Source organism: Plecotus auritus, assembly GCF_963455305.1.
Source record: "Plecotus auritus genome assembly, chromosome: 4".
Lineage (NCBI taxonomy): Eukaryota > Metazoa > Chordata > Mammalia > Chiroptera > Vespertilionidae > Plecotus > Plecotus auritus.
In genome coordinates, this window is record NC_137775.1 from 7,150,527 (window position 1) to 7,176,143 (window position 25,617).

Sequence of the window (25,617 nt, forward strand, 5' to 3'; positions counted from 1 at the left end):
CATATGCTTGCAAGTATAGAGCTTCCCCCAACAGGCTCATAAAGTGCTGGAGGCAGAAGTTATTAAAGGTCTGTTTTGATAATTAGATAGAATGTCCTATAATTACTATAATTACCATTTAAAAATAATTTCACTCTTCCCAGTTTCATGTCTTCCTTTAAAAACAAATCTCAGAGGGAAGGCAGGGTGGGTGGGGAGAGATTAAGAGAACCTCTAGGCATATGTGCATAACCCATGGACAAGACAATAGTTTAGTGAAGGCCTGGGGGTAGGGTGGGGGTGGTTGGGGGGGGGGGCATCTGTAATACTTTCAACAATAAAGAAAAATTAAAAAAAAAAACCAAAAACACAAATCTTAACATGTCTATATAATGCAGCACAGAAGGCAGGAGAAAAAGACGCCGGCCCCTCGCTCTGCCCTCAGAAACAGCTCCCTTTCTCCCTCCCCTGTGCTTTATGGTTTCTAGAAGCACTGAGCAACTCTCTTCCCACAAACAAAACTTGTCCGAACTTTGAGCGAGGCCCTCCGAAGAGGGAGGGCAGCACGAGGTTTACGGGCAGAGCTGCTTCTGCGGGGCTGAGCGTCTCTTCCTCCAGCCACCGCATCACGTGGAAGCGATGCCCGCAATCTTTCCATCAGGGACTGGTACTGCCGCTGGGTACCCAGTGCCATGCATGACCTTGGGACCAGGAATCGGGGCAAAGGTGGCAGAGCAACACCAGCCGTCCCCAAGCCCAAATTCTTTCCAAGGGTTCACGCTGGACTTCCCCGCTTCCCTCGCACTGTGCTCCCGGCGGCCGTGGTTTGAATCAGTGCGTCCAGAGGAAGTGAACACCGCCCTGGGCAGATGCCAGGGTGTTGCCCAACCTCCCACCCCATGGACGACAGAATGCAGTTCTCACGTGGCAGCACGAGACCACAACGGGACGTTTCGCTTTAGAGCCAGGCCGGGTGTAAGCCCATAGGCGGAGTGCTGCTGCTGCTGCTGCTGCGGAATTTAAAGCACAGGAAGTCGATCGCAGATCTGTTACGTCAAGTTGACCTAGCCTGGGTCTCTGACGCCGGGGGCCTCGGCTGACAGAAGCGGGGGGCTGCAGCATGTCAGGCCCGGCACCCCCAGGGTCGTGGCTGTCAGCCCCCTGCCCAGTCCCCGCCAGGAGCCGGTGGTGACCTGGGGAGTAGACAGTGGCAGTGCCCGCCACACTGGCACAAAGAGAAAACAGACGGGGACAGCAGCGGATGTACAAGAGATGTCCTATTAGAACGATCCCCGGCGAAGAAGAGCCGTTAGTCTCTGTTCTCCTCCAAATCCACCTTTTTGTTGACATCCTTTGAACCCACACTCATCCTCCATTCCTTGTCCTATCGAGGGGCAGAGCTGCCAGCACCCTAAAATTCCTTGATGCACCCCCCTGCTGACATCGGCTGCCGGAAACCGATCATTGTCTCACTAATTAGAAAGGTGTGGACAAGGAACCTTGGAAGGCTGGTCAACCTTGAAGCTCTGAAAGGTCAGAGCCAACCACTCCCTATCTAATTGAGACAATGGTAATTGAGGCAACTTCCCCATCTTGTAATCATGTAAATCCTTACTGATATGATAATCCGCTTATTACCTGCTTAAGGGCTATGGGTGTTTCCCAAAGCTGCTTAAGGGTAATGGGTGTATCCCATAGCCTCAATAAAAGGGATAGCAAGGCCAGAGCCTAGCGGTAGTCCTCCCACTAGAGGTGGGCTCCCGCCTGGCCCCCCATATTCCCAAATTAATACTTTTCCAAGTCTCTTTTCATTTGTGTGCGGCCTTCTCCAGAACCCGAACCCTGAACCGGAACCCTGAACCACGCGGGACGTGTAAGGGGTTCCCACAATCGGCCCGCTGTTGTGCATTCTGAGGATCTCTTCAGTGACCTGGGCAACTATTCCGCCCAGGAAGCCCCCTGTGAACCGCATGAAAATCCACTCATTGGAAAAGACAGGACTGTCTTTGTTAAGAATGTATTACACCCTGAAAGCCCTAAAAGACATCTGTGCCCTTAGCATCCCTATCATTCGATGGAGGTAGGTAATCAGGCGGTTTGCTAATCATCGGTTCTCTCTCCGGAATACTGTTTCCAGTTTCTTTGCACAGATACTTCCAGGATAATTTTAAAATTCTGCCTCAATGATCACATGTGCATATAGACACCTATATATGCTTTTAACCAGGATTAAACCAAATGGCTAAGTCCAAACATTACAACTTGGATTCTAAGGCAAGAACGCTAAAATCAACACACTGAGTTCCCAGAGAGGAGAGGTGTGGAAAGCCACGTGGGAGGGGTTGTGCTGGGGGAAATGTCTCTACCGCATGCCTCTCCCTGGCGGCAGCGGGAAGGAAGCTTGATAACGTTTACTGACAAAGCACCCTTCGCCCGTGGGTCTTGAAGTGTTTTACAAGAAGCACGAGACGGCAGGCCGGACCGCAGATCTCGTTCGTGATCATCCGAGATGATTCGGGACCATCCCATCCCTGAAGTCGGCAGCCAGAGGTCCCGGTGGGGCTTACAGGGATGGAAAGCAAGAACCCCGATATGTGCTCTTCCAACCTCAAGTGATACCGGCCTGGGCTCCCCGGGAAGCCTCCAACGGCTGGCTCTGTCAAATGCCAGCAGCAGGGACACAGGGACGCAGGAGCTCTCCACGTGCCCATGGCCCAGCCACTGTTTGTTTCTTTCTTTTTTACGTGAAATTCAGAATCAACTTGTCTTCCATCTATTAGTCCTGTCCTGACCTCTGGTGAACCAGATTAAATCCCGTGTCTCTGCCACAAGACTGCTGTCTACTCTCAGCTCAGTCCTTATTTCCTCCCGGCTGAATAGTCCCAGATCCGTATGTCACCCTCCCTGCGGCACGGCTCTCAGTCCCCTTGGTGTCACCTATGGCCCTCCTTCTCCCAGAATACGTACGTACATACATACACACACACACACACACCATCACACACACACACACACACACACACACACACACACACACCATCACACGCCGCCACCGCCACCACCCTAGGACATACAGAGGGCGGGTTTGAAAGCTATAAGACAAGTAGGGAACAACTTCCCAAAGCATCAATTTTAACCAACAAATTTTACATTAAAAAAAAAAAGTAGGTACAGCTAGGCGGCCACCGGTGTGGCTCAGAGGTTGAGCATCAACCTAGGAACCGGGAGGTCACGGTTCGATTCCAGGTCAGGGCACAGGCCCGAGTTGCGGGCTCCATCCCCAGTAGGGGGCGTGCAGGAGGCAGCCAGTCAATGATTCTCATCATCGATGTTTCTAGCTCTCTCTCCCTCTCCCTTCCTCTCTGAAATCAATAAAAATACGTTTTAAAAAATAAGTACATGACACATACGGAACAGAGTGCGTTTGTTCTAACTACCACACCAATAAGAGGCAGCGTCAGACTGTGATTCACAAACAAGTCCAGATGTTGCCCCCCCCCCCCCCCCCCCGTGACAGGTCAGGTGGAATCTGAGAATCACCTGTTTACTAACGAACCTCTGCAGCACCCCGCCGAGGAGAGGTCAGGGCAGGGGAAACAGAGCCGGACCTCACATTCGCTTTCCCATGACGCTTACTATCACCTTGGCCTCACCCCAACGGACACTCATGCCATGGACCGGCTGCACATCAAACCCCAAATCGTCTTCACTTGTCATACTTTGCGGCCACGTCTCCCTATCGTGTCCTCGGGTAGTTATTTGGTTATTAAACCTTAAAGCATAGCTTCAACCTCCAGCATTTTTTCTTGCCGATTCAAGCCATTATTCCAACTCTCCAAATCCAGTCCGTCATTCAGGGTGAGAGCCTGCTTCCCTGGATGCCAAACCCAGGAGAGGCCTGTGTCACGGGACCCGAACCCGGAGCGCAGAGGACAGCAATCTGTAGGATGCTGGGCTTGGGTTTTATCAACTCTCCAGTTTGCTGGGGAAGGATGCACCTGCCACAGAGGGGCGTAGGGGTCATTATGCAATCACGGCAGCACCCCAAGGGTGGGGGCCGGAGGGCTCAACGTTTCTAAATAAGGGCAAACAAAGCAGAAAGCTAGCGAGGGGCGCAGTGGGGGGCTCCAGCCTTTCGCACGCACTGTCTGGGATGTGATCCCCATTTCTGCTTCCTCCCGTGATGAGGAAGGGCGTCGGCCCAGTAATGAGGCTGGACTCTGAACACTACACTCAGTTCCTCTGAAGAAGCCACAGGACAAGTGCGCAGAAGCGCCAGGGGCTGCGCAGCTGCTCCCCCTGCCCCCTCGGTGTAAATCGGCACTGTGCCCACTGACAGCCTCGCTGCTCCTGGGCCTCTGCATCCCTCCAAGTCCATGTGCCGTCCACGCGCCCACACCGAGCAAGGCGACCCTAAGTTTCAAACAGCAATGCTTGGGAGAAACTTCTATCAGATTCTTACTCCTGATCCCTGTACTTTGGTTTTTTATGGTATCAATGTGACTCTCTTACTTCATAAAGGTGAGAGGACACACAAATCAAATAACCCAGATGAAATCCTAGTTCTACAAGCTGCACACGTGCCCAACAGGAGATTCGGGATCTGCATTCCAAATAACTAAACTACATTTGCTTACTTATTTGGGGTATTTTCTTTCCTCCAGATGCAGGAAAGGTGTGTGTGTGTGTGTATATATATATATATATTTCAGAGAGGAAGGGAGAGGGAGAGAGTGATGAGAGAATCATCGATCAGCTGCCTCCTGCATGCCCCCCACTGGGGATTGAGCCCGCAACCCGGGCATGTGCCCTTGGCCGGAATCAAACCCGGGACCCTTTAGTCCGCAGGCCTACGCTCTATCCACTGAGCCAAACCGGATAGGGCCAGGAAACGTATTTAAAAGTGGTACAGAAATACCTACAAAATAATAAGCAAAAACTATGAAGTTCAATCGTGTTAGATGGAATCACAAATGTGAATATTAAGTAAGCCATATCTCACGGGTTTGAGAAAGTGTTTGTAGCCCTGGCCAGTGTGGCTCAGTTGGTTGGGCATCGTCCCAGTCAGGACATATGCCCAAGTTTTGGGCTCGATCCCCGGTTGGGGGCTTGCAGCAGGCAGCGGATCCATGTTCCCCTTCACATCCATGTTTCTCTCTCTCTCTGTCCCTCTCCCTTCATCTCTCTCTAAAAATCAATTTAAAAATCTTAGAGAGAGAGAGCGCGCGATTGTAGTAAAGCATGCAGGAAGATCCTATGTCAACTCCCTTCACATGAACTCAAATGAGCGCGGGCCCCTGGCACCCCCAGGAGAGAGCACAGCGGAGGGAGGGTCCCAGAGGCCCGGCGGTCCCCGGCACACTCACCTTTCAGTGTCACCCAGTACTGTTTCCACTTCCTCCGGGCCACCAGCTCCAGCTTCTTCTCCTTCTGCAGAGTGACCAGGGGCTTGAAGAAGAGCCAGCCGGCTTTCCGGACCACCCCCTGCTCCTTCTCGAAGAGCAGGTCCAGCTGCTCCAAAGAGCTGAGGGACTCGCTGCTGGACTCGGCGGTTTCCGTGGACGTGTCTATGTTCTCCGTGTTGGTCCTGCTGATTTCCAACTCTCGCATGAAATTTTCATAAATGTTCTGCCGGAGGGGGTCGCTGCCAATCGCGTGAGCAGACTCGCTTCTCTGGGACAGGAGCTGCGCAGAGCCCCCCGCCCACAGCGAGGCAGGCACCGGGAAAGGCCCCGGGACGTCTGCATTCAGGCCATCCGAGCGGCTGTCGAAGTAGTCGCTGCCCTCCTTGGACCTCGGCTCCTGGGAGCAACCAGATGACCCTGATCAGAAGTTACATACATCCAAAGCGTCCCCCCTACACAGCACACGTGGGGCACTGTTGGTCGCTGGTGCTGTTGCCACTGAGCAAGATGCTTTTAGCAAAAGTGCATCTTTAATCAAGTCTCTAAACCAGAAAGAACTGTGGGAATAGTGCTGCCCAACCCAGCTTACAGCCGGTGGAGTTAATGCTTCAACAAGGAACAAAAATACCACTGACTGTCCTCCATGTCACCTACGCTTAGCATCAAGAAATTAACGGGTGTATTTAAAACACATAAGCGAAGATTCCTAGACTGATGTTTCTTTGCTAACTGTGAATCGGAGTCTTAGGGGCAAAAATTCATGTCCTTGCAGTTTATTTGTTTTTTTCCTGCATCCTTTTAAAGGTAAATTAGAAAATCCTAGTTCCAGGGCCAAGGGGGAAGGGACATGGGACTCAGTGTTTCGAAGCATGAACTTCTAGGCACAAACCTGTCCGCAAGGTAAACACGGCCTCCAGCTTCTCGCCACCTGCCCAGGTCTAGACTCGGGGTCTCCGGCAGCTTATTTTCCCACTGCAGACGGTGAAATCATGCCCCCTTTCTTCGTAATTAAAATGGTGTGCTTAATTTGGGAATTTCTTTCATGAAAAGAATTTACTCTGCATTCATTCTCATCCTTTTACTTGAACATCTGTTGTAGTCTAGGCCAGGGGTGGGGAACCTTTGTTCTGCCAAGGGCCATTTGGATATTTATAACATCATTCTCGGGCCATACAAAATTATCAACTTAAAAATTAGCCCGTTTGTGTTTGGTGAAACATTTAATTAATTCCCCCCTCATGCCTGAGCAGGGCCAGACCAAATGATTCCGTGGGCCTTTCACATCCACTGGCCGGACGTTCCCCACCCGTTCTAGGCACGGGGCATACCAAAGACATGATGCTTGGCGTTCATACTGATTTCAACACAAAATCAGAGACAGGCGGCTCTAAATAAAATTAAAGTCTCTACAGTATCTGCTACCCCTACGAGGACTCTGTGCACTGGATACTGAACCGGCCGAGCACAGAGCTGAAAACATGAAGATGTCCTCTTACACCTAGATGACAAGTCTAGTCATTCAGGAAAAATTCCTTCCATACGGCCCATTCTTTGGTAAACAGCAGGAAAGTGAGCTTAAATTATGACTCAAAAGATACTGGCATCCCAAACGGGGAGCTTAGATCACGGTCACTCTGCTGAGAGATGCTAACCACGCTCACCTCCTCGGCTGCTGGCGGCCTTTCAATGTTGCTTCCTTATCCATTAGAATAAAAACGAAAGCAAACTGAGCCCAGGGCCATGCACTATTGGCCTTACTTTGAATACTGCAATGTGAGAAGGGGTTTTATTTTCCGGAATTCCACCCAGAAAGCAAGTGGCAAAGCAGCAATCACTTGCTATCTTTTGTTGGAAAATCATCACTCTGCTTCCAAATACCCAGGGACAAGAAACAGCTGAACCCCCAACACGGCTATTACTAATGAAAATACTGTTTTCCGTGTGTGTTTACACAGTGTCCCAACGCCACATTTATTTATACACGGGTACTTATGCAAGAACAGAGCAAGTAAGCCAGCTGCGGTGAGTCATTTAGGAAACTTTCAAAATAGTTTGACTTTTTTTTAAAAAAAAACCTGTCACTTGTTATTCTTCAAAAACTCTTAGGAAGTGAAGCAATACTTCGCATGTAGCTAGCGTTAACACGATTTCAGCGATGAGTAGGACTCTGACTCAGAGCCCCAAACACGGGGCTGCCTCTGATACTCAGCAAGAACCACAACGGGGTGCTCAGAAGAAGCAAAACCCCGTCAGAAAGGCACTTTAATGCCAAACTTAAACACGACCTGCAAACCCTCTTGACATGGTTTCTAATGAGAGGCTTCAAGCTGTCCTGCTAACTTGGAAATGTTCAGAGGTAGCAAAGACAAAATTTTCTCCCTGAGAAATGGGAAAAGATGACATTTTAGTATTGGTAACTGATTCTTATACACAGACAGGAACTTCCCCGGTCTCTAATAAATGTCAAAATCTTTCCATCTAGAATCCTAATAGCCAGGGACGAGTAGTGTTCAGCAAATAGGAATGAATGAATGAATGAATGCCCCTAAATAGGCTCTCTGGTTGAGTTTTGGGTGTGCCGCTAACATGCCATGTGACACAGGTGCACTCAGCAGACGGATTTTCACTCCCCCAATCAGATCATCATAAACGAGCTTCCTGAAGCTTCACAACCAGAGCGCTACAACAGAGAATAGAGAGAGACTCAGATGTCACTCGGCATCCTGGGAGCTAAGGGAAAACTGGTCACCGCCCCTCACTTTCTAGGAAAGAGTGCCCATGTCACCTCGTCATGGTGCGCGCGCATTTTCCTTCATCGCAGAGTACGGACCGCCAGTCCTCTGTAGAATGCCCTGGGGACTCTGCCGGCATGCGGCCCACACATATCCTGGTCCTCCCCAGGGCACAGGGCAGGGTTATTTCCCTCTCCCGGCCTCCCTCCCTCCAAGTTAGGCACGGCCACCTGACATGCCGAGGGGTCCTCAAACTTTTTAAACAGGGGGCCAGTTCACTGTCCCTCAGACCGTTGGAGGGCCGGACTATAGTTTAAAAAAAAAAACTATGAACAAATTCCTATGCGCACTGCGGGCCCGGGACGAGTCAGCTGCTAAGCAGGACAGGCAGCGGCACCTGGCGGGCCAGATAAATGTCCTCAGCGGGCCGCATGTGGCCCGCAGGCCGTAGTTTGAGGACCCCTGCAAGTTAGCCCATAAATGTGAACAGTGTAGAGGAGAGACACGCTCTAAGCAAATCAGAGACGTGGACTCACTGGCTCAATGCCAGTGTCAACTGGGGTCACAGTAGACGACAACTGAACATAAGTCGGCAGGCACGGCTCAGTGGTTGAGCGAGGACCCAGGAACCAGGAGGTCAGCCTTGGATTCCCTGTCAGGGCACATGGCCAGGTTGCGGGCTCCATCCCCAGTAGGGGGCAGGCAGGAGGCAGCTGAGCAATGATTCTCTCTCATCATTGGTGTTTCTCTCCCTCTCCCTTCCTCTCTGAAATCGATAAAAAAAAATTTTTTTTAAATAAAAGAAAATGCAAATCTGAGGCAAAAGGGAAAAACACCACCACTCACACCTGCAAACAGGATCGCAGGTCTTGGGCTCCCTGAGGCCCCGGACCAGCGGTGCGGCACCTTCTGCCAACACGCCCCTTTCCCAGAGGAAAGCAGGGGCATCCCTGGTGCTGCCGCCCAGGCCCAGCGCGCTCACCTGCAGTTTCCGCTTCTTCCTGGAGAGGCTCCCTGTCCAGTCGCTGATGCGGCGCATCCTGGCCTTCAGGGTGTCCTTCTTGGCCGCGTCCTCCGCCAGGGCCTTGGACTTCCTGCAGGGGAGCGTGAAGGACGCGTACTGGCCCGGGTCCCCGCGCCCCACGCGGGACAGCACGTCCATGTCGGAGGCGAAGGACACGCGATGGCTGAGGCCGGCGGGGGCGCCAAAGTACTCATCGGAGAGGCGGGCCCCGCACTGGCTCCCCAGGGTGGCCTCCGGGTAGAGCTCCCGCAGAGAGGACAGCGAAGAGCTCTGGTTGAAAGGCTTCGGGGTGTCCCTGGGCGGGGAGCCCGCGCGGAGGCTGGGGTCGGGCGAGGCGGGGGCGGGGAAGGGGCCCTCGGCCTCGCTGCCCTCCGCGTGGCCCCAGGGGGAGTCGTACCAGGACGACTCGGAGCTCAGGGAGCTGCCCTTGCTGGAGCGCGGGCGCGAGTGGGCGGGCGAGAGGCGCGGGCTGGGCGGCGAGGGCGCGCGGGGGCCCGGGGTGGGCGAGTAGCGCAGCAGCCGCACCGGCCCGCCCGCAGCCTCGGCCTCCTGGGGCGCCTTGGGGTGGCCGCCCCCGCTGTGGAACTCCACCCGGAGGCACCCGTCCAGCTTCCCCAGCGTCTTGATGAGCACCCGGGGGCTCCTCTGGTCCTCGCTGGGCGGCGTGGAGGCGATGCTCTCGTTCCCCGCGTAGCAGTTGAGAAGGTGTCCGTGGCGGTCCTTGGAGGCCACGTGGCTTCCCGCCTGTTCCTGCCCAGCGTGGTGGAACCCGTTCTCGGGGGAGAAGGCAGCGTGGGTGGCCAGGCAGTCGCCCCCGGGGCCGATGGCCCTGGGCTTGGAGTGGGCGCCGCCTCTGGAGGCTTTGCAGGCGGGCCCGCCGGGTCTGGAGGCGTAAGGCTGGCCGCTCTTGAAGTGGGAAAGGCAGCTGCGGGCCAGCGACCTGGACTTGTAACCCGCGCCGCCGCCCCCGTGGGCCCATCCGTGCAAGGCCTTGTCGTCCTTGGCGTGGATGCTGCGGATTTTCAGGGAGCACGGCTTTTGCTTAGCACCCGGGATCGTGTGGCTGTGGTTTTTAGATCCTTGGAATGTGTACTGGCTCTCGGAGTTCCCCATCTTAACCTGGGTGAGGAACAGGGACATCGGTGAGCGCCAGGGCCTACATTACATTCCATAGGACGGAACTCTCTAAAAAGGGAAAAAATGAGCTCCGTGTGGCAAAGGAACCACGCAACTTCTCTCTGCGCCCGACACAACGCCGAGCAGCAGGGACGAGACGTACCTACCGGATCGGTTCTCCACACCCTGCAAGCAAGTCATTAGCCAGGTGCACCGTACTGCATGTGCGCGTGCTGGTTACTTTAAATACGTAATGTGTCGTGTGAGGTCAATTCAGAAATTGAACTGGCCTAAAAATTAGTTTAAGGCAGGGCTACCTTTAGGCTTGTTGTTACAAGGTTTTGAATCAATAATTCTTAAAGAAGAAAAAAAATTAGGGAAAAGTATCTTTCCTCTATCAGTCTAAATACAGTGATTTTTTAATGGCCAGAGAGATATATTTTCATTCTACATACACTGCTTACCAATATAAGAGAGTACTGCTAAAAAACTACCACATTTATAGCATAACTCCAGCTTTCATATGTCACACAGGATAGACATATCACAAGGAAGGACTAGAATTCCTCAAAAACTAGGCTGAGATGAAAAGGGGGGGTAACAGTTCTCATTTGGGGCAGAAAAAAACATTTTCATAAAACAAATCTCTAGAAGCTTTTATAAAGACTTTGAGAGTCCTCACTTTAGAACATGAGAGAAAAAAGTTTGAATATGACTTGTATCTCAAAAAATGGTTAGATTCTTTCAATTCCTTTTAAAACCCCCAAACCCTCAATGAATCTATTAGTGTCGCCAAACTCGGAGTGAAATCTGACCCAAACCTTCCCCACTTGGTTTTAGGAAAGCTGGCGTTGGGGCTTCCAGTTATGTTTCCGAACACATTTAGCAGGATTTTAATCCTTGTACATCGAAAAGGTACAGCCACAAAACCAAAGCCACATGGCTTGACCAAATAATGAAACCTCCCCTTATATACCTTAGTCACAGTCATGCAACTCGGCTGTGACCCACAAGTCACGTGCACTGGATTTACCTGCAGGCTAGTGTGTGCTCTGGGGGAGATCAATGGTCAGTTGGCTTCCTGAGGTCCTGGGAGCAAGGCAGCATGGTTAACAAGTGAGTCCATGAAATGACCCTGAGAAACAGACCATATGAGAAACTCTGTCAAGCATTTTACATCAAGTGCCCCCCGCCAAAAAAAATAAAAACAAGGATTTCGTGGAAGTTATCTGAAGAAACAACTGCTGGGTCCAAAATCACTGTCAAAATAATAAATGAAACGTCGGTGAGCTGCCTGACTCATCGGGTTGTTTGGAGATGTAAAGGAAGCCAGGATGGCCCATCCAACCTTGTAAAGGCCATTAACTCAACACACAGCCTGAAGTCAAATGCACGCCTTTGTTTCAGGGGTTGAGCAGGTGAAAGCGCAGGAGTGAGTCATGGCTCATCTGTCACCACCGCTAGGAAAACAACTCTCAGACTCACCGCACTGACAACATGGCAGGAGCATCGTCCTGATGTGACAAGAACGTTCATTGTTCTCTACTGGACTAAGTAGTAAAAACAAAACCCCAAGTGCTGACACCCAGCGAAACAGTCCTTGGCTGGACTAACTGAAGTTACAGAAGTTGACCTCATGAATGAGATGAACAGTTTTCCTCAAGCACATGTTTGGGCCTCACTGCACAAGGGGCAGGCGGCCCGCCTTCGGGGGGGGAAGGGGACGGGCCGGGGGTGCTGCCAGCTGGCAGTGATCACTGCTGGGACACAAAGCCTTTATTTTCTCTGCAGACATAGAAAGCATTGCTATGAAGTTTCAACAGTGAATTGTTTTTCTTTAGAGAAAAAAAAAGTATGAACAACCCTATACACCAACAAACTGGACAATCTGAAAGAAATGGAAAGATTCTTAGAAACAAACACACAACTTACCAAGACTGAATCTGGAAGAAATGGAAAATCTGAATAGACCAATTACTAGAAAGGAGATTGAATCAGTAACAAAAAAATCTTCCAACAAATACAAGCCCAGGACCAGACGGCTTCACTAGTGAATTTTACCAAACACTGAAAAAGAATGAACACCAATCCTTTCAAAACTCTTCCAAAAAAATCGAAGAGAAGGGAATATTTCCAAACTCATTTTACAAGGCCAACATTACCCTATTATCAAAACCAGAAAAGGGCACTCCTATAAAAAAAAACAAAAAAAACAAAACTAGAGGCCAATATCCCTGATGAATATAGATGCAAAATTTCTCAATAAAATACTAGCAAACCAAACTCAATAGCACATTAAAAGGATCATACACCATAACCAAGTGGAATTTATCCCTGGGATGCAAGGATGGTTCAATGTACACAAATCAATCCATGTACTACACTGCAGTATAAGAATGAAAGAAAAGAATCATATAATCACCTCAATAGACACATAAAAAGGCATTTGACAACATTCAGCATCCATTCATGATAAAAACTCTTAATAAATTAGGCATAGAAGGAATATACCTCAACATAATAAAGGCCATGTCTGATGATAAGCCCGTGGCTAGCATCATACTCAACACTGAACAGTTGAAAGCTTTTCCTCTAAGATCAGGAACTTTGCACGTTAGAAGGTCGATTTGGGTACAGACGAAGCAGGAATCACTCCCAAGTGGGTCTGCCTGAAAGATCAGGGTACAGACCCACCGGGAGATGTCTCGGTGATTAACACAGTGCTGCCTAGAGCACAGGAAAAGGGGGTGACGGATGACAATAGCATGAGCATGTTAGGACCAGTAATGCTGACCAGCTGTTCCAAGTCTCCCCTCAACCCTGCAGAAGGAAAACAGCCTTGAACTGTGGCAAGAAGGGTATCTCCAATATTTGTGAGGAACGTATTGACGGGAAGGGTGATCTCCCAGGGAAACTACGGGATTGTTGTCCCTGAGGAGTTTGGCAAGTGGAACACACACTATCTGCCATGCTCCGGCTGTGATTTCTGTCTAGAAGCAAGACAATGAATAGGTCAGATTGTCAGCACCCCTGACTCCGGACTCCTTTTCTAAGGGAATTTGATGGTATTCAAGTTAAATTTTTTTTTTTCATAGGGGGCTGAAAAGATCGAAACAAATGATTTCCTGCGAGCTTTTCTTTTCTTTTTTTTTTTTTAAAGAAATACTTAACAGGCCCCCATATCTTTAAATAGAAAAAAATACATTAGGTACACCAACCTGCAACAATAGCACATATCAGGTATACCTAATGTGCCATGAGGCCCACAGCTGACCGAGAGATAGTTTAAGTGAAGTCTCTCTGGAATAAATAATTACATGGCGCTAAGACTGTGTGTACTTGGCAAATATTGTATGCTGTGTAAACGCTTTTTATAATTATTTTCAAATCATTGATTATAAAATATTCAGATATTTAAAAATTGACCACAATCTCGTGAGCCTAAAAGGAAATCCCTGTCTTTCATTTTCTGAATTCCCTTCCAGTCCCCATTCATAGGACTGTGCTGTGCAGCTTTTTAAGCTAAAATCCTAAACAAGAATGGAAGATTTTTTTTTGTTCTTTTTTAAAAATGTGATCAATTACCCACCCAGGAAATGTTCAGCAAAAGGGAGGAATTTCGCAAATAAGTCCTCACAACCCCAGCAGCAGCTGTGACTTACTGGTCCCACAGCAAATCACCTTTCAGGAGGACATTCAAGATTTACCTTTTTTTTTTCCCAATATATTTTATTGATTTTTTACAGAGAGGAAGGGAGAAAGATAGAGTTAGAAACATCGATGAGAGAGAAACATCCATCAGCTGCCTCCTGCACACCCGCTACTGGGGATGTGCCCGCAACCAAAGTACATGCCCTTCACCGGAATCGAACCTGGGACCCTTTAGTCCACAGGCCGACGCTCTATCCACTAAGCCAAACCGGTCAGGGCAAGATTTACCTTTTCTTCATGTGCCTTCAGCTCGCCTTGAACTGATGCACCAGGTTCCCAGTCTCCACTTCTGGGGAGCGTCGAGTTTAGAGCAAAGGAAACTAAAGTCCTCCAGTCCTGCCTTGTCCCAAGCCCTGGGCCAGCTGTGCAGATGGAGCAACTACAGGGGAACAAGAGGAACCCCTGGTGGGCCAGATGGTGCTGCGGGGAGGGCCAGGACTCCCTGGGGACAACAGAACAGAGGCCTGGGGACACTGTACAAAAACGGACCTACGCCGAGCGAGGCAGCTAGGGAAACTCACGTTGTGCATCCGGAGACACCAACAAGGCTTCTAACATCACTCCAGAGAGAGTTTATACTGAAGCAGGAGCCTGACCATGTCCAAGGCAAACACTTCAGATAGCGCTAAGAGCTAAGGAGGAGATAAGAACAGGGCGGACCATCATCAACCACAACAATATCTACCAGGTTCCCCTCCCTTTCGGGTGGGAGGTTCAGGGGACCTTCAATCATTAAGGAGGCAAGTCTCAGAAGCCTGGCCTGGTTTGTGTCAGAGAACTCAGGCTTCAGACCTGCTCCCAGGTCTCCGATAGCATGTGAGTCCTTGGGGAAATTACTTCTACTTTCTGAATCTCATTGTCTATATTTGCAACTTGAGGATAAAAATATCGGCCCTACCTACCTTGGAGACTGAAAATCAACTGTGAAAATAACAAACAAAACCAAAAAAACCCCTGTGAAATGCAACACAAATTGGCAGTACTGTTATAAATTTTTAACTACAAATTTCATTGTATGTACTATAATAGTACATACAGAGCTTATAATAGTCTGCTGTTTCAGATATTTTATTAACTATTACACTAATTATTACATATGTTTATATATAACCTACTTTTGCCCCAGTGTGTGTGTGTGTGTGTGTGTGTGTGTGTGTGTGTGTGTGTTTGGGACTTTTCAATTCCCAGTGTTAGCACCTGTCTGATTTTGATCAATTCTCCAAATTATTACAGCCATATAAAACTAGCTAACTTCTCTGACATGTGTCACATGCCAACAAAAACAATGACACAGCCATGTACCTGTATTATTAGATTCTCATGTTAGAAAATGTAAAAAAATCACCTACATACTCAATGAACAGCTGGCACTACCTTAACTCAGTCATTCTCAGCCCTGGCGATCTTGGCCCCCAGGGGACAATTGGCATTATCTGTGGACATTTTCGGTTGTCACACTGGGGTCACGCTACCAGCATCTCATGGGTAGAGTTCAGGGATGCTGCTAAACATCCTGTAACCCACAGGACAACCCCCACAACAAATAATCATTTGGCCCCTTACGTCTGTACTATCAATGCTGAGAAGCCTGCCTCCCAGTTATATTGCCTGTCTCATTAAAAACACTAAAGTACAAAAAAAAAACACCAAAAAACACTAAAGTACAGAACAAATATGCCTCAAACTCTAAAACAAAAGAATTCAAGTCAAGGATCCAACTTACACCTCTGTAAATACTACCCATGCCTGCTTTTCTCATTTTGCATCCATGAGCTGCACCCAGAATCACAAACTGAATACCCAGACTTAAAGGAGCTCATTTCTACGCACAGAACACTGGAAGCCAATTTGTATGAAGAGGCAGGCGAAAGGAACATCTGTTCCCCACAGGAAGGTGCTGAGGAAGGGCGATCCTTAGACATGAAGTGGGCAGAGCGCAAGCTGCTGTCCGGGCCTGCACGGCAGGCACCCACTGTGGAGGGTCACTAGCTCTATTGCAGTTCAGCAGGACCCCTTCCAAGTGCTTGTTCACGGATGAATGGATAAGACAATGAGCAGCAAGGAATGCTCAGGGGCAGGAGCCCATGCAGGCATGGCTGGTATTCAGAGGGGAAGTCATAAATTCCACGGAGACAGGAGACAATAGCCCCGCAAAGCACAGCTCACCACCTCCGTGAGCCACCTCATCACAGGCAGGGGCTCAGCGTCACACCTGGTTCAGAAAGAGTGCTACCAGCGGCAGCATGGCTTACGGAAGTGCTCATTACCCTATGGGTCATGGAACTCGGAATGACTTGAGGCCAGTATTGTCAAGAGAACAGAACAGAATAAACACAGAGAGCAGAGAATACAATAAAATGGGAGAGAAAATAAATGAGACCAAATTGTTCTGTGACACGAAATTCTTGTGTGTGTGTAGCATTGCCTGTACACTGGCTGTGCAGTCGAAGTATGTATGTATCTTGAGTGAGGGTCCTAAGCAGAATTTGAAAGACAACGACATACAATCACACGTGGGGAAACATTTGAAAAATCACTGCCCAAGGCAGACACTTCAACTAGACATCGGAGGAATGGCCATCACGGAGGTCAGTTCTGGCCCCACGGGTTAGGCCCGAGGTCCTCACCCTTCGCATTCTACCGCTTAAGAGAGACTTTCCCTGGACAGTCACGTTATTCCTATGAAAGTTAAAAATGACCCCCCCAAAGAAGCTAACGGAACAACTGAGTGGTGAAGGATGTGTGGGATTCTGCTGGATGAAGCAAGCAAAGGGCACGCCAAGGAACAGAGAAGGGCACGCCTAAAGACACGGCACCCCATGACCTCTTGCTGAATCCATAAATGACGGAGTCAGCAAGTGAACTAAATGGGAAGAGTCCCCTCCCAGCCCCAGCACCCCTCTATTCAGGAATGTGATAAGGGCATCGGGGCCTCAGCTCAGGGGTCAGGGACAAAGTTTAGAGAGATGAGGGGGAAGGGAGGGGAAGGGGAGGGAGGGAGAGAAGGCTGGGGAGACCTGGACAGTCATTTGCCTGTTACCCCTCCCCCACCACCCCTACCGGACTATCCTCAGAAGCACCACAGTGGACACCATGCCCTAGGGACCCTCTGAGATGCCATGAGGGAAGGAATCCACAGTGGCACCAGCTCAAAGATCAGTCAGGAGCCGTGTTGGCAAAGAAGGAAAATGTTCTTACTGTTGGCAGAAACTTGGGAAAGTGAAGTGAAATACTAGGAACAGTTCCACTCACCAACTCAACACGAGTTTTTGGAAGCGCTCCTCTGACATCTACCTGGGGGCTGGGCACCAGGAGAAAGCAACAGGGCTGGAGATTGGACCCCTTCCCCAAAGGGCGGGGCCGCGTGTGCAGGCAGGGAGCGATTAGCAACGCAAAGCATTTGTAGAATCAACAGGCCCTTTAGGACAACATCCAGGGGACTGGGTTTATGAGAGAGCGGTGAGACAGCGACCCCACAAATATTGCTGGTATGTTTTTGGAATGTCAGTGAGTGGAGAGGCCCGGCTAAACTGAGCTGTCAGAGAAACTAAAAATATTTGGGGGATTTTTTAAAAAAAACCTTCATTTCAATCAAAATTACAGAGTTAATATAGGCTAGAATTTTTAAACCCTGGTAAAGATAAAACGTTTTTCTTTTAGAAATGATCAAAGTGCCTTCATTTCCCGCATGATAGCCACCCTCTTTCTAGCGTTTTTAAAATATATCCCATGTTCTTGCCGAAACCGGTTTGGCTCAGTGGATAGAGCGTCGGCCTGCGGACTGAAGGGTCCCGGGTTCGATTCCGGTCAAGGGCATGTACCTTGGTTGCGGGCACATCCCCAGTGGGAGGTGTGCAGGAGGCAGCTGATCGATGTTTCTCTCTCATCGATGTTTCTAGCTCTCTATCCCTCTCCCTTCCTCTCTGTAAAATATCAATAAAATATATTTTTAAAATATATATATATATATCCATCCCATGTTCAGCCCCACTCTGCCTTTTCTCCCATGTCTACTTCAAGGCTCATCCACAATTTAGTTAGTGTCCTGGTCTCTACAAACCATGAGCTGCTTTGACTGCCAGAACCAACAAATTGCAAGATTCAAAATGACTGGCATGACTTTTTAATAAGCTTTTTGTGTAACTTTTATGAACATGAGATTCAAGATGGTTAGCATGACGTTTAAATAACCTCCCTGTTTTTAATGTTTATGAACATGAGCCATTCCACAAAAAGTGAGTCTAGGCATGGGGAGGCACTTCTCAAGGAACTCGCCCGCAAAAAACGCTCACAGTGGGACACATCTCCCAGGGGGGACACTTTGGGGTGCTATCGGGAAGGACCACGGGCTGTGGCCACAGGCCTTCTCCGCCAGTCAGGGGCCTGTCCATCCGTCAGCCACGTGTTTCCGAAGCAGGCTCCGTACTTCTAACCCTCAGTCACGTTCTGCGACCAGAATGCACCACAGTAATTGTACCAAGTTATTCTTGGCAAAATGTCTCTTCATTCTGCACTGTTCCATTTAAGTTACAAAACGAACAGGCTTGCACCGCACATACTGCCCCTCATGTTAAATGGGCGCTTTCTTCACCCCCCCCCCCACGTGTACTTTTCGGCTTGGCTGGGAGTCCGATCTGAGAGTTCAGTTCTATACGTTTATGTCCGCAGGCCACACTAGAAGTTGTTCTTGGGCCTGCGTTTAAAAGCAAGCCAATTACTGCTGAGGTTTGTTTCATAAATTATATGATTATTTGCAACAAACCTGGTAAGATTTTAGCTAGAAACTTTACAGAAACTTTCAGGAAAAAAAATGAAAAGTATTAGTAGGTATAGTTTAAATTTCATAATTTACAGGAATTAAAAAAATTTTTTTGAAACCTAATAATTCTGAGCTGCTGTGGGCCAGGGCTGCCCGGGCACAGGTACCCCAGCAGCTCCCACAGTCATCTCTGGTTTATGGGAAAGAAACCTTGAACCAAGATCAGTCAGGCCAAAGGTCAGATTCATACCCGGATTTTTTTAGTATGACTTTTACATATGCATTACATCAAAATAGTTTTAGAGTCTTCTGTGCTTTTTAACCTGAAATTACTCTATATACTTTTTTAAAGTCTAACCACTTTCAGGCTCCTCTTTAGAAGAATGGATGTGATCTATGCCCCCTTCACATAAAAAGCATTGAAAAAAGTCTTTTCCTAGAGGCATCCTTTTTCCAGACAGCAAAAGGCTCCCACAGCTGAGGAGGGAGAGATGAGAATGAAATCATCCGAAATCTTAAGTGAACTGAGGAGCATAAAAATTAAAATGTATTTATTTTTTTCTATTGCATTACAAGGAACATTGCACAAATGAGAATTTTGTTTTCGTGACAGTTTAAGCTTCAGGCCATCATCCTAAATATCAATGCTAACTTCGAATACACCTCCTCCCAAAGACTGTGAGGATAGGCCAGGGGGACCAAGGTCACGTGGACGGGGATGCGCAGACCACAGAATAATCAAGGGGCATCTTTCTGAAGCTTCAATTTCATTTAACGCTAAGTAATTTTAAAATTGCTTCCCTAATAAAGAAATACATATCTATCATAAACTACATAATTTACCTTTTTAAAGGTAAAATATAGGAGTTCAATGATATTGAGCATTTATAATAGGTCACTTTGGCTACATCATCAGGTGTCCTGGGTAAGCTACACTTGCAATAATTAATGCAATGCATGTTTAGTGAGCAACTACTCCGTGCTACACACTGTTCCAGGCCTGGGGATACAGCAATAAATAGACCCCCCCAAAATCCCTGATCTCATGGAGCTTATATTATAGTGGGGAGAGATGACAAATAAAAAAGGAAAATAAGTACTAGTATATATTAGAGAGGGATAAGTACTTTAGCAACAGAGTAGAGAAGGGAAGGGGGAAATCTATAATAATGAAAGCATACTATGCTAATTAGACCGGACGACCTTCTGGACGAGGCCGGGGCTGCAAAGGAAGCCCGGGTTCCGGGTGCCTGCCAGCAGCCCGAGGGAAGCCCGGGTCCCGGGTGCCAGAGGGAAGCCGGTGCCAGCAGCTGGGGGAAGGAAGGCCTACGCTTGCACGATTTTGTGCGTCAGGCCTCTAGTAGGTAATATGAGGGGAGGGTGCTGTCATTTAGAAAGGAAAATACAGGAAGGCCTCCCTGAATGGTGACTTTTAAGCAGGAACTTGCAGGAGGGGAGACCGTGTAGATGCTGGGGAAAGAAACTGACGAGAGAAAGTTCAAGTGCCCAGAGAGGTGGGACAGGCAGGAGGCCAGTGTGGCTGGAGCAGCAGGGGTCAGAGAGGGGACAGGGAGCCAGAGAACGCAGCCCAAAGGGGCATTTTAGGGACTTGGGCTTTCACTTTGAGACTGAAAGTCATGATTAGAGGGCTTTGCCTCGAGAAGGCTGATCATGGGGCATAGTCTGTGGCTGCCCTGCGGATCTGAACTGTGGGCAGCAAAGTGGGAGCCCTGGGGCCTGCTGGGCTAGTTCAGGTGAGAGAGGATGTGGGTCGGAGTCAGGTGGGAGCATAGGAAATGGTCTGAGTCAGACAGAGTTGAAGAGAGAGCCAACGGGATTGGGTGGATGGGAGGGAGGGGTGACAAGCCAGGGGAGATAAGATTTTGAGTGCAAGCCATGTGAGAATGGGGAAGGCAACGTAGAGCAGGCTTGGGAGGGAGGCAAGGTGTGGGTTTCTGCATGTCAGGTGTGAGTTGTCTGTTGGACGTTAAGGTGGCAACATTGAGTGGACGGTCGGATAAAGGAGCCTAGAGTTCCAGGAAGAGGTGGGCTTAGGTACAGACTTGCTAACATGCTTGTGAAGATGGTATTTAAACATACACAGATGAGCTCCCCAAGGGAATAAGTAAACACAGGAAAGAGAAGAGGTGCAAGGAGGCCCTGCAGCACCCCAACATGAAGAGGCCAAGGAAATGATGAGAAACACATGAGGAAACAGAAGGAGCAGTCGGCAAATCAAATTAAAAGGAGACCAAGAGAACATGTCGTCCTCAAAGCCAATTGGGGGGGAGGGTTCATTTTAGGGAGGAAATTGTCAACAAGAGTCAAATCGCAGGGGGTAACTGCTCTTGGACGAGGCCATGAGGAGAACTCCTCCAAGAGCTATCACCCTCTGCGATTTGGTTCAAAGAGCAAGGACTGAGAAGAGAGCCCTGGAGGTGAGCTGTGAACTTGACCAGAGTAGAGTGGGGTGGAGACAGCCGGGTTGGAGTGAGTTTGAGGATGAGGTCCATGAAATCGAAGAGATTGGCAAAGGCAACATGCTCAAGAGTTTTTCTGTAAAGAAGAAAATGGAATCAGATGATAGCTAGAAGAATAAAGAAACGTTGTTTTTTAAATGTTGGTTGTTGTTGTCATGTATGTGAACCTTTAGGAAAAATCCCTGCATGCGAGTGGGATGTTTGGAAAGAAACTCTGATGTGGCAGTGCGGAGAGGGGCAATTGCTAGTGTTGTCCTTGAGTAGCCAAAGGGAATGACTCTCATGCCCACGAAGAGGACTCGTCCAAGAGCAGTCGCCCTGTACATTAGAGGACATGAGAAGGACATCTGAGAAAAGCTGACTATACTAGTATACACATGTGGTAGAGCACTGGAGAGCCAGTGACGAAGTCTTTGGTAAATTGCTTATCACTGTGTCTTCTTAGAATTTCCATTTCCCCCCCTGTAAGTCACATCCCATATAATAAAAGGCTAATATGCAAATCAACCGAACAGCAGAACGACCGGTCGCTATGACACGCAATGACCACCAGGGGGCAGATGCTCAATGCAGGAGCTGTCCCCTGGTGGTCAGTGTGCTCCCACAGGGGGAGCCCCGCTCAGCCAGAAGCCGGGCTCATGGCTGGCTAGCGCAGCAGCAGTAGTGGGAACCTCTCCCACCTCCGCGGCAGCACTAAGGATGTCCGACTGATGGCTTAGAGCAGCCGTGGGCAAACTACAGCCTGCAGGCTGGATCCGGCCCGTTCGGCTGTTCTATTCGGCCCGCGGAGCCGAAAGAGCAGAGGGTTCTCTTGCTCTCCCCTCCACTCCTTTACTTTGAATTTATATTAGTTCACACAAACAATCCATCCATGCTTTTGTTCCGCCCTCCTGTCCAGTTTAAGAACCCATTGTGGCCCTCGAGTCAAAAAGTTTGCCCACCCCTGGCTTAGAGCCTAAGCCATCAGTCGGACATTCCCTGAGGGCTCCCAGACTGTGACAGGGTGCAGTCCGGGTTGAGGGACCTCCCTCCGAGTACACGAATTTCATGCACCAGGCCTCTAGTGTGAAAATAAAAACATAAGTGAAGGTTTTTGCTAGGTTCCAGTTATTTCTGAGGTTCTGTTAATTGTTGTTTTGTATTTAATTTGGGCGGTTGTTTTTGACCTGTTGGTGGTCTATCCTATGGATTTTCAATAAATTATGCATAGACATATATGTGAGTGTGCGTGTGCATTCCATGAATTTACATCCACTTGTCACAAAGTTCTTTCCACTCTGCTCCCTCTTCAGATCCCGGGTTCCCTGGTTTGTGGCTGTTGCTGTATAATGTTCCTCTCACTTATCTCTAAGATGCCTTTTTCTGCTTTCCGGGAGCGGCTACAGACGACTTGAAAGCAAATCTATTTTCATTCTCTCCATTCAGCGTTTCCTTTCATTGGCTTTTGTCATACGGGTTTTTCGCTTTCGCAGCTGCACACTCCATACCTCTTTAGCCCTCTTCACATCTGTGTTAGAACGCTGGCTCTAACAACTCCGCAGCCATGGAGATGTGCCACGGTCAAGTACCAATCAGCACAGGGATCATCTTCGCTTCCCCATGCTGCCCTAAAGACACCCGGGATTCCAAAACCTTTATTTAAGTCCTAGGAACGCCCTGGGCCCACTTCCTCCTGACACGATCTGTAGCTCCTACCACATCCCTTTCCGAGAGTCAGAGGAGAACTCGCCTATCACTGTATCTGTAAGGTTTACTTTTACGAAAGCTCCTTCATGACCTTGGCACTGAAAGCTAAAGCCCACCTTCGGTGGTGGTGGTGTTCCCTTCCGTAGCCTGTCTCTCATCAGGAGGCTGGGAACTACCAAACACTAACAGGCTTCCGCTGGAACGGGATTGAGATCCTGAAAAAACCTCCTGCTCTAAAGCTGAAACCAGAACGGACTGGCAGGTGAGGTCTCATCAAGGCTGCTAATCACCAGCGGTTGGAGTCCTCAGTCAAGGGGAATGAGGGCCACCAACCCAGTGCACAGCTTTGAACTTCACTAGGATCCCAGGAAAACAAAAGCCTTTGTGTTGTCTCCGAGTCGAGGTTTACTTCTGTCTGGCCTGGTAAGTAGGCAGGTAAGCAGAGGCAAGAAAGAAGGGAGGAAGGGGAGGCCAGGGGAAAGGGGGGGACAAAATGGAGAGATACGTGTGTATGTACAGTATAGGTACATATGCACACACATACATAGATATGTATACACATACACGTCTTTGGTAATTTACGAAGTTAGCTCAGGATGTGCCGGAGTATTTGCGATTAAAGAAACAGGAAGCCAAAACCGGTTTGGCTCAGTGGATAGAGCGTCAGCCTGCGGACTGAAAGGTCCCAGGTTCGATTCCGGTCAAGGGCATGTACCTTGGTTGCGGGCACATCCCCAGTAGGAGGTGTGCAGGAGGCAGCTGATCGATGTTTCTCTCTCATTGATGTTTCTGACTATCTATCCCTCTCCCTTCCTCTCTGTAAAAAATCAATAAAATATATTTAAAAAAAAAAAAAGAAAGAAAGAAACAGGGCGTGTTATGAAAGGACCAACAGGAAACCTGGGCTCTCCCTCCAGATCCACCACCGACCATCTCCGGAATGCTGGGCAAGCTGCTTCCGTCCTGTGTTCTTCCGTTTTCCCATCTGAGAAACTGCCCGAGGTCCCTTTTCGGTTCTCCAACCCTAAGGTCGGTACGGAGCTGAAATCCAGTCTAGGTATATTCCTGGGACGCCAACGTTAAAGCCTCCATTTTAGATACGACTGAGTAATCAAAGGACACTCAGCCACCATTATTAGAAACTCAAACTGTCACAACACAATGTTTAGTACTTTTGTGTGTCAACAGTCAGAAATTCAGGTTTATCTGCCTCTGTTTTATTACTTTTTCCTGTCTATAATATTTTTTTCAATTCCATACCCTAATCTCCTTTTTTAAGCCATTTTTACCTTGCCTCTTATTAGCGTACACTTAATATCAAATGAAAAATATCCATTATCACTGAAATTATTCTGAATGTCCAAGAGACTTGTTTTAAAGGTTCCATAAAAAGGCCATAATTTTTATTTAATTGAACAGTTGAGCTAAGCCAGTGGTCGGCAAACTCATTAGTCAACAGAGCCAAATATCAACAGTAAAACGATTGACATTTCTTTGGAGAGCCAAATTTTTTAAACTTAAACTTCTTCTAACACCACTTCTTCAAAATAGACTCGCCCAGGCCGTGGTATTTTGTGGAAGAGCCACAATCAAGGGGCCAAAGAGTCGCATGTGGCTCGCGAGCCGCAGTTTGCCGACCACTGAGCTAAGCGATCTCACGAACCTGGTTTACTGTCTCTGAATCTCACAAAGTGGGCAGACCTGCAGGCGCACGCGGACACAGCACCGTGTCTCAGATAGTGAAGGCGTGCAGGCTTCCCTTTCAGTTCCCCCTGTGCTCCCCCCACGCCCACTCGTTCCCCCTGTGCTCCCCCCACGCCCACTCCTTCCCTCTGTGCTCCCCCCCACGCCCACTCCTTCCCTCTGTGCTCCCCCCACGCCCACTCCTTCCCTCTGTGCCCCCCCACGCCCACTCCTTCCCTCTGTGCCCCCCCCACGCCCACTCCTTCCCTCTGTGCTCCCCCCACGCCCACTCCTTCCCTCTGTGCTCCCCCCACGCCCACTCCTTCCCTCTGTGCCCCCCCCACGCCCACTCCTTCCCTCTGTGCCCCCCCACGCCCACTCCTTCCCTCTGTGCCCCCCCACGCCCACTCCTTCCCTCTGTGCTCCCCCCACGCCCACTCCTTCCCTCTGTGCTCCCCCCACGCCCACTCCTTCCCTCTGTGCCCCCCCCATGCCCACTCCTTCCCTCTGTGCTTCCCCCACGCCCACTCCTTCCCTCTGTGCCCCCCCCACGCCCACTCCTTCCCTCTGTGCCCCCCCCACGCCCACTCCTTCCCTCTGTGCCCCCCCCACGCCCACTCCTTCCCTCTGTGCTCCCCCCCACGCCCACTCCTTCCCTCTGTGCTCCCCCACGCCCACTCCTTCCCTCTGTGCTCCCCCCACGCCCACTCCTTCCCTCTGTGCTCCCCCCACGCCCACTCCTTCCCTCTGTGCTCCCCCCACGCCCACTCCTTCCCTCTGTGCCCCCCCCACGCCCACTCCTTCCCTCTGTGCTTCCCCCACGCCCACTCCTTCCCTCTGTGCTCCCCCCACGCCCACTCCTTCCCTCTGTGCCCCCCCCACGCCCACTCCTTCCCTCTGTGCTCCCCCCACGCCCACTCCTTCCCTCTGTGCTCCCCCCACGCCCACTCCTTCCCTCTGTGCTCCCCCCACGCCCACTCCTTCCCTCTGTGCCCCCCCCACGCCCACTCCTTCCCTCTGTGCCCCCCCCACGCCCACTCCT

At 49.6% G+C, this 25,617-nt stretch overlaps 1 protein-coding gene across 1 annotated transcript in view; it reads right to left on the reverse strand.

The window, feature by feature from the left end:
- Positions 1-25,617, reverse strand: part of TIAM2 (TIAM Rac1 associated GEF 2) — a 119,015-nt gene that overhangs the window by 81,205 nt on the left and 12,193 nt on the right. Inside the window, exons 2-4 of the mRNA XM_080663529.1 lie at positions 11,290-11,391; positions 9,099-10,259; positions 5,346-5,781 (exon numbers count right to left, since the gene is read on the reverse strand). Of these exons, the coding sequence (XP_080519655.1) occupies positions 5,346-5,781; positions 9,099-10,253 (1,591 nt within the window). The 5' untranslated portion in view covers positions 10,254-10,259; positions 11,290-11,391. The remainder of the gene's footprint in view (positions 1-5,345; positions 5,782-9,098; positions 10,260-11,289; positions 11,392-25,617) is intronic.